Here is a 10,000-nt window from a genome sequence, read left to right on the forward strand (position 1 = left end):
AACAAACATGAAGGGGAATCAAGATTATTGCACAGTGAGATATATATATATATATATATATATATATATATATATATATATATATATATATATATATATATATATATATAGAGAGAGAGAGAGAGAGAGAGAGAGAGAGAGAGAGAGAGAGATTTTTTAAAACATTATTGTTTGGAATTGGTTTTGTTTTTGTTTGGATTTTTATGCATGTGTTTTTCAATGGTATTTTGGGTTTTTGTTTTTGCTTTGTGTGGAGTTGTTTTGGTTTGTTTTGTTTTTTTTGGGGGGGGGGGTCGGGTTTTTTTTTTTTTTTTTTTTTTTTTTTTTTTTTTTTTTTTGTTCTTTAGTTGTTGAGTTTGTTGATGTGTTTTTGAAGGGGAGGGGGTATATTAAAATATGAAATAAACCCAAAGAAAGTGAATAGAGAGAATTTATTATAGAATTTGGCAAAAATAAATATATTACATCCAGGGGCTGTTTTCATGAACGCGGATTAGCGTTAAGTCTCTGACTATCTCTGACTTTAGTCAAGGACTTGAAAAATTTGGATTTCATGTGAGCTGACTAAGGAAGTCCCAGACTAAAACCACGGTACCTTCGGCTACGTTTAGTCAAGTTTTAGTCATTTGCTGAGCCAGGATTTCACAAGCTTAGACTGAGACTAGTACCTAGATACGTCATAGCGTCAACAAGTTAGCATCTATTTTTAGATGAGAGAGCTTCGATTCGGAAGGAAAATATGTCGGTTACGAATGACAATGGCAAAAAGTATCCTGTCGCTATTGATAAGTGAAGATCGTCGAAAGTACACATTTCTGTGAGTAAAAACTAAAATAAAATTAATCTAATCGGCTCGTGAGTTGGAGACTCGAAATCGAAGGATTTGCGTCAAAGAACAACCAAAAAAATATTAGAAAGTATAGTGGAGACAAAAGTTATTGTGCTCGCATTGTAGCTGACTGAAATAACGTGATTCACCAGAACACACTTTCTCTTTTGTTTGTTTGTTGTTGTTTTTTTTTTTTTGTTTTTTTGGTTCAATTTGTTGTTTCATTGACGCTTTCATGGGCCTAAATATAGAATTGACAGTCGACCATCGTGGACATTATTATAGTCTAGCAGTCGAATGTCAATATCACGTGATTTGATTCATCATGACAACAGTAAGTTTAAGTATGAAAGGAACAAAATATTCTCTATACCGGATGTGTTGCTAATTCCTCTTTGAAAATCTTTTGCGTTGAAAGTATGAAGGCGGGTATCTTACCTGCCGTCGTATACTAGAGAGCGTGATATTACCCGCACAAAATAGCCGAATTAGTCACCGTCCTTACAACACACACTTTTAGGCAAGAGACTAGAATTTTCGTAGTAGTAGGCAGGTCTGTTCTAGACTAACATCAAAATGATAGAATCTACCATCGTTGATAACAGTTGTTTGGCTGTGTGTGAATATGATGGTGTTCTTGGAGAGTTACGCATATTGTATTGTGTATTTGTTGGATGTAAGTATGAATGTTGGATGTGCGAACGTTTAGGCATTGTTTGTCTCTTGAAAACACAGTAAGAAAATCATGTTGTATGTTTAGTTGCAGAAAAATCTTCGTCCAAGCTGAGTCGTTCTAGTTATAATTCACAATTACCGTATTATTGATCATAAATAACAGTTGAAATTATTGAGTCTTAGCTGAGCCGTCACATAATATATAGCTGTAAATGTAGTCCTATTCTTTATTGGTCTAATTTGGGTGTATAATTAGTCATATTATGTATTGGGATCAATGTGGCTATATTAAGTAATTCCCTCTCTATTGGGTCTATATTTGACTGTATATGTCGTCATATTCAGTATTGGGTCAATGTGGCTCTATTATGTAACCCCCTCTCCATTGGGTCTATATTTGACTGTAAAAGTAGTCATATTCTGTATTGGGTCAATGTGGCTCTATTATAAATAGCCCCCTCTCTATTGGGTCTGTATGTCTGTTTAAGTAGTCATAATTTGTATTGAGTCAATGTGGCTATATTATAAGTAATCACCCTCTCTATTGGGTTTATATATGGCTGTATAGGTCGTCATTTTCTGTACTGGGCCAATGGGGTTTTATTAAAGATAAAACTAACCTCTGTATTGGGTCGATGTGCCTTATAAGTAGTCATATTCTGTATTGAGTCAAAGTGGCTATAATATGAGTAGCCATCCTCTCAACCAGGTCAATATGCCTATATAAGTAGTATAAGTAGTCAAATTCTGTATTAGGTCAATATGGCTATAGTAATAAATACCCCCCCCCCCCCCACTCCCCCTTTTTTTCTATTGGGCCAATATGTCTGTCTTAGAAGTCGCATTCTGCATTAATTCACTCAACCCTAACACCGACTATATCCGTAGTTTACCCGGGTTACTTTTACCCCATGCCTACTTATTACATTTTTCTGAAACAAATTATAGGCGTAGTATCAAAGCTAATGTTTGTTTTGGTTTGTTTTGTTTTTTTTTTGTTGTTTGTTTGTTTGTTTTTTGCATGTTAATGGTAGTTGAATAAAACTATGTACATGCTCATTTTAATACATTTTTCTAATTTTGAAAAGTAGCAAAAATTTCTAGGATTGAGTGAGTTAAGTCAATGTAACTATATTTTTTTAAAACCACAGTCTCTGTTTTGATTTATACATGGCTCTAAATGTAATCCTAGGTTGTTTGTTTTTTGTTGTTTGTTATTGATGTTGTTTTGTTTTTGTTTTTTGTTTTTTATTGGACCCATGTGGCTATGTAAGAAATCCCTTTCTCTAGTTGGTCCCTGTAACTGGATTTGGTCCAATGGATAGCCAAAAGGCATATTGCTTTTTTTTTAACTGCGGAAATAGTAAAGGCTTTATCTTTTTTGTGAGGTCCCAGGTTTGAGAGTTTTTGCAAAGATAAAGGTAATTTAAATCGATCGATACTTGAAGGACGAGTCTTCTGGCCAAATTTTTAAATACGTTTCTTTCTAGAGTACGCCAGTTAAAGAAATTATGAAAAGGTTGTCTTGACGATCTTCTCAAATCTCATTTCATTCTCCATCAACGTCACACAGGTCACCATCATGGCGCTGAATGGAAAACTAATCCATATCGATATTTCGGAATCTTTGAACGAAGACAGTGATTCGGACAGATCTTCAGGTACGACACGCTATCCCTGCATGCAGCTATTTCAGCTTACATCCATGTACTCGCAATAATTTTGCTTTACCACTGTTGAGCTTTGCTTTGATTGTTTTGTTTTGTTTGTTTGTTTTTTCTTTTTTTTAATTTTTTTTTTTAACTTCTTTCTTCTTTTTTTTTTTTTTTTTTTTTTTTGGGGGGGGGGGGGGGGGTTGTTTGCATCTCCCATTGTCCAGATATAGAAACAGCCACCATTTGACAAATATCTAATAAATATAATATTTGTCCTCAGTTTTCATTGAATGTCATTTTCTATAGGGACAGAAGTGCGTTATCACACGTCAGATGAAGAAAACGGTGTTCCAATTCTGATGTGTTCTCGCCGTTCGTATCAGGAACTTTTAAAGACTGAACTCACAACTGACGGGTTTTCTTTTTTATTTCATGGGGTTAAAACTGTTGTCAATGCTTTTGATATTTTTGTCAAAAACTATTTGATCAAGAATTATTACAATTATAGACTCCTAATTCAGGTTATCAAAATGCTTGATAACTTGAAATTATAGTCAGATTTTTTATTAATGGCGCGTGTTTTTCTGGTTTTTCTCAGCTGTCCCTCTATCAAAAGTTGTAAAAAATTGTGTCAACCTCTGAATCAATTTATCTTACCTGAATCTAGATTTTGGACCAAATTGATGCCATATTAAAAAAGTTTTCTTCTTTAAGACCTATAAAAAACTACTTTAAAACACCTGACATAAAATTATAGATTTTACACTGTAAAAAATGAAAACACGTTACGCACCACAAAGTATGAATGAATTCATCGTATTTCCAAAAATTCTTGTGCTGACGTAGTGATTATGAGTTCACGTCATACTACTTTCCAAATAATAACAATTCACTTTAAGTGTTATAAACATACCACTTATGTAGTTTGTATTAAATTTTAAAACGTATTATTTATGGCGTATAATCTACATAATGTCTACATTGTGCGGCTATGTGGTCTTGTGGTATGCGTCTCGCTTTCGGATAGGAAGGTCCTGGGTTCGAGCCTCGCTCGGCGCATAGTTGAGTCCTTGGAGAAGGCTCTTTACTCACATTCTCTCACCGTTCTCATGTGTAAAAGGAGTACCTGGCCGTTAACAGCGTTGTCTCTGTCCGAAAAAAATTGTAATGTCGCCTAACAGGCGTCATGTCCTGTCCTACATGTTAAATGTTGTTGTTGGCCAGGGACCCCTTGTAAAGCGCTTTGAGCACATTAAGTGGATATTGCGCTATATAAAAGCTCATTTATTCATTTAAAAAATAATGCCGCAATTACCAAAGACTGATAATAAATCTCTCGCTTTAAATCATTTGAAATAGTGATTGTATACTTAATATTGTTAAATTTAAAAAACACTGTTTATATAACTTTGACAAATTTTTGTCTATGCATGAACGTTTCACAGGGCCTTTAAAGGTTTTAAAAACATATTAGGCTCTTAAACTACACGATACGGTACGGAATCTATCGGTTTCACTCTCGTAAAGCTGCTAAAAGAAGTTTTCTTGTATCTATCGATAATTCATTAAAGAGGACGGCAATGGTTTTGGAATTTCACAATCAACCATGAGAAGATCGTTATCGAAATACGACAGAGAGCTCACAAGTGTAGAACGACGTCGCAGGAAAAGGATCATAGATAACTTTGATATGGATATCACCCAAATATGTATGGGTGAGCGTAAATATACATCCGAAAAAATATTGGACGCCTGATTATTCAAGCAGAAAAAGGCCTATGGGTTCTGGACAGAGAATAATTGTTATTCTTGCAAGTGGTGATGATACTGGATATTTAAAAGGATGCATGCAATTTTTTCTTCTCTGCATCATCTGGAATATTATTCTGGGGTCAATGCAAAGGTGTTTTAATACCGACTAAATATCGTTTGCTGCCCTCCATTGAAGCACCCAGCTGTATTGTATTGGACAACGCTATCATTCGTTGGCCCATGGTCACTTTAAGGCTCCAACTTTGGCAAATATAAAAGCTGACATGATTTTATGGTTTCAATCAGACAGTACTACATATTCTGACCATTTATCAAATGCTTACTATACTCCTTAGTAAAAATTAAAAAAAAGAAATGAACCAGAAACAGCTTTCAAAGCAGACTGTCTAATCAGGGAGTTTTGACACGAGGTTGCGCGACTTCCCCCATATCACTGTGAGCCCAATCCAATCGAGGTCATTGGGCCGAAGTAGAGGGAAAGATTGAGAGGAGGAACACCACATTTACTGTCACCGACGAGGCAATAAATGATAACAAAGAATAGACTGAGAAAAGGCATGCCTCAATCTTCGCAAACTAGAGGTAAATTACATTTAATTGGATAGAGTGATGCTCCTAATCTTTCTGTAATCGTTTCATTTCTCCTTTTCATCATCCTCGTCATCAGACTGTGCTGATTGATGCGTCCAGTATTTCTTGGTTGTTGTTGTTGTTGTTCTTGAACACATATTTGTGGAGACACTGTCTCATAATTGATGAATTTTTACTTTTGACAAATTTACATAAATTTATATAATCCTCTTTGGCATAAACACAAGCTATTTATCAAACTTTTGCAATCAAAATTATATTGGAAGCGCGTTATGTTCACTTTCGTTTGTATTCACCAGCAACGTGTATTGATAGTTATAAAATGTAAATGTCTGATAGTTAATAATTGCCATTCGTTGCTTCATATTCAAATACTGCACATATATAGTTTAAGCTTCAATTAACCGAACACTCCAGGTTAACGAATTCCTTCAAAATGGATATGCGGAAAATTCATAATTTTGGTAATGTAAATCTTCTACGAGTTCCGATCCTCACCTGTTATCGATTTTAATATAGCTGTTATAAACGAAATCCTTTCCTATTGTTTTAAAATTAATGAAAAAATACTTTATTCTTAAGACAAATTGACTCAAAGGTTCATTCAAATTTTTGCAGCTATGCATTGGAGGGCTGCTGAGAAAAAGAAGAAAAACACGCGCCATTTATTAAAAATCTGACTATAATTAATTCTTTATCAACTGCGACCATTGTCAAGCCAGACACAATTGAGATCGCATTCTGACATCATTTACATTACAATTTTTATTAAAGTATTTTATTGTCTATTTTGTCAAAAGCTTGATAGAAATATAGATTTTGCGTCAATTTGGTTTTTTGCATTTAAAGAATTTGGCGGGATCGAATATATCGATGCCAACCATCTTTCTTCGTTTTCCCCCCAGGCAGTTCCTAAATAATCTTGATACATTGATACCAATGTCTCGTAATGAAAGTAGCATCATAAATTATACACATTAATAAATACGACTCGTTAGAATAATGCACGATTCTTACACTATTGGGTTTGTTTTTTCGTTTTTCTCTATTTAAAAATTAAAAAAAAAAATTCTTTAAAAAAAAATCCAAACGTGTTCTCAATTGCTACACGAGCTTGCGAGTGAGCTTTGGGAACAAAGTTCGAATTCCAAAACGCAAGAGTGTAAGAAATATTTCATTCTATCCCTCAATCGAATCTGATTTCGTTATCTTTGAATCAAACAGATTTTCAAAAACGTTTATGATATATCTATCTAGACGTCTACTTCTTTTTTTTAATCGAATTTTATTGAAATTGAACGCTTGATAATCTGACGTCACAAATTATTATTGTAAACTCAATGTCATTTCGCATTACGATTTAGCTATGTAGATCTAGTAGAGTTACGGCCTAGTGAACAAAAAAAAAAACAAACTCGAGTTGTTTCACATTCGTGTAAAAAAATATTTTTCTTCAGAGTTGGTAAGATTGATAAAAAACATTTGATCCATTGAAATTCCAATTCGACAACTTGAAGGTCAACTAGAGATCAATAAAGTTCAAATGAGGTCAACTACATTTAACAATTAATAACTCGTGTAAATTACCGATATTTTATAACATCTTTAAGAACATAAACACTATATTATATTATGACAAATCACATGTACACGCTTGTTAACATTCCCTTCGATTTGAACAAGTTGTTGCCCTTGATTTTATTTTTAGATGAATAAAAAGTTTGAGTTTTTAAAATAACATGCGAACCGCACTTTATTTTATACTACTCAAATAATAAAGGTTACTATTTTGTAAAACTTGCATAGTTAGTGTGTGCAACTGTTATGTGTGTCTGTTTGGCTCGGTACGAGTGTGTTTATGGTTTGATAAGTGTATTGTAAAGAGCTTTGAGGCTTCGGCGTTTAGCGCTATAAAAGAACACTTTATTATTATTATTATTATTATTATTATTATTATTATTATTATTATTATTATTAAATTATTATTATTATTAGACGTCTATTATTATTATTATTATTATTATTATTATTATTATTATTATTATTATTATTATTATTATTATTATTATTATTATTATTATTAACTTCAAATTTTGAAGATTCCACAGACCACAGTATTTTTCTTTCACTGGAGATATGAGACTATTACACTGTCTTAATGTCAATGGTATGAATGAGTACAAGTGTACATTCACTCTTGAGTGGGGAACCATAAACTTGGATGACTTCCTCTTATTTTGTTGAATACCACTGAGGAGTAATTTAACTTGATCGTTTAGGCCTTTGCAAAATATTGCTAACATGTTTTATGGAATGTTCGACAAAAAAACTCATCTTGATCTCGGCTCCGGTAACCTGATTCCGATGAATAAACCTGACAAGGAAAAAAATGGACCATTAGAAAATCTAAGACCAATTGTTCTTCTTTCAACACTTAGAAAACTGTTCAGCGTAATAACACTCAACAGCATAAGATCACAGGTGGAGGAATATATGTCTCCGACACAGAGCGAATTCAGAGGAGTATCAGTGACATTGTATGGGTTCATAGGTGGTTGAAAGCCAGGACTGAAGAATACAAAGAAGAGTTCACTATATTGGGCATTGACATGAGCTCTGCTTTTGATACAATCTGCAGAACAAAGTTTAGAAGGTACTAAACTCATTTCTTGAAAATATCATATCCGACTAATAAGATCACTCTTGGAACGCACAACATGTACTCTTACATCTGGTGCAGAAACAGTTTCACTATTAACATCGCTGGGAACTCCCCAAAGAGACAGTCTGAGCCCAATTCTTTTCACCGTATATTTGGAAGCAGCACTAAAAGAATTAAGACAAAATCCCCCGATTCTTCAAATCCTTACCCGCGAACTGATCTTCGCATACGATATTGATATCATATTTGATACAGAAGACATGGCCAAACAGCTCATACTAATTATATCAAATACTCTGCAACATTAGATTATTCAGGTCGACGAATCCGAAACAGAAATTACAATGGTTAACAATAAACAAGCGGAATGGAAACCTGTAAGAAAACTCGTAACTTGATTAATGAGAATGAAGACATCAAACGGAGAAAAATGCAAGCTCAAACTGCATTCAGAGAATTACACAACGTTTGGAACAGGACGAATATAATTAATGAAATGAAAAGAATACGCCTCTACGAAGCGGTGGTGCTGCCAATCCTTCGCGTACAACTGTGGTACATGGGGTCTTACGAAGAAGAATTTGAACACTCTGGACTCCCTTCATCGCAAACAATTGAGACGAGTTATTGGGGTACATTGGCCAGACAAAATCAGTAATGAAGATGTATATGACAGATGCAGAAACAAGGATAAAACCTGTTCGAACACGTGCTCCGATGAGATGAAAATAATCCATCACAAACCTCGATGGATGATTACTTCAAATAAGGAGTCAAGCACAGAGGGCGTATATCAACTTCACTTCCAACCACATTGAATCACGATCTAAAAAAATATCAAATATATTTAGAAACAACAACCGAAGAATTGATTTCAACAGCACAAGGAAACATTCAATTGCCTCAGCACCTTAACACAATGAAGACAAGATCTTGCCATGACAAAAAGATTGACCCTGAGCTTCTTAGCACCTGCCGGATCATTACTGGTAACTTGAAACCGACTGCAGTTCCAGTCCTCCATCGGCTGGCTGGCATTGCACCTCCCCACATTCGAAGAGCCACTGCTTCCAAAGCCCAGAAATATAAACAGGAAATGGACCCAAGGCACCCACTCCATGACCACAACCCAGCGACAAGTAGACTGAAGTCGAGAAAGAGCTTCAAAACGGAAGAACGCATCAACCCTGACCATGCAGCTGTATACAGACTTTCCACACGGAGGGAGTGGGACAATCATGCAAATGAAGCCGCTGAAGATCCGAGAGAAGAACTGCCCTACGGAACCGAGTTCCCCAAGGAATGAATGAGTAACACTGAACAGAGCACGGGCAAAAAGTGGGAGAACAGCTTGAAACGTCAAAAGTGGGGGCTGGCTGAGACTAGCTTGTGTACATGTGGATGCCCAGAGCAGACGATGGAGCACAGCCTTAGAGATGGGCCCAGCTGCACTGACCATGACCTAAGAGTCTGCTCCACAGATGCTGTGGAGTGGGTTCGGTGTTGGAGCGACAATCTATGATGATGATTATGATGATGACCTTAACACACATGATAACATTCAAAAGCTAAGAACACTTGCACTAGACAGAGATTTATGGAAACAAATTACTGACTGGATACTAGAAACTGGTTGACACACATTATTATTATTCAGTTCAAAATATTGTTACTTTGTCACGCTTTCTTCTCTGTTGTAGTTGTTCGAGATTTAAATCAGTTCATGTTTTTTAAATCTTTTTTGTTTTGATTTATAAATTTCATTGCTCTATTTTTTATTAGTTCGATTTCTTGGATTTCTGATTTGTGGTGAGG

The 10,000-nt window shown here is 35.0% G+C and overlaps 1 protein-coding gene across 2 annotated transcripts in view; it reads left to right on the forward strand.

Annotated features, from left to right (window-relative positions):
* LOC144974961 (haloacid dehalogenase-like hydrolase domain-containing 5) overlaps window positions 1-10,000 on the forward strand; it is a 33,559-nt gene that overhangs the window by 5,499 nt on the left and 18,060 nt on the right. Inside the window, exon 2 of one of the 2 annotated variants that reach the window (XM_078918520.1) lies at window positions 3,078-3,165. The exons of the other annotated variant lie outside the window; for it this stretch is intronic. Coding sequence (XP_078774646.1) covers window positions 3,087-3,165 — 79 coding nt within the window. The 5' untranslated portion in view covers window positions 3,078-3,086. The remainder of the gene's footprint in view (window positions 1-3,077; window positions 3,166-10,000) is intronic. 2 annotated transcript variants of the gene reach the window in all.

This window comes from Berghia stephanieae, chromosome 6 (genome assembly GCF_034508935.2).
Source record: "Berghia stephanieae isolate SIO BIC M18660-M18661 chromosome 6, UCSD_Bste_1.3, whole genome shotgun sequence".
In the NCBI taxonomy this organism is placed as follows: Eukaryota; Metazoa; Mollusca; class Gastropoda; order Nudibranchia; family Aeolidiidae; genus Berghia; species Berghia stephanieae.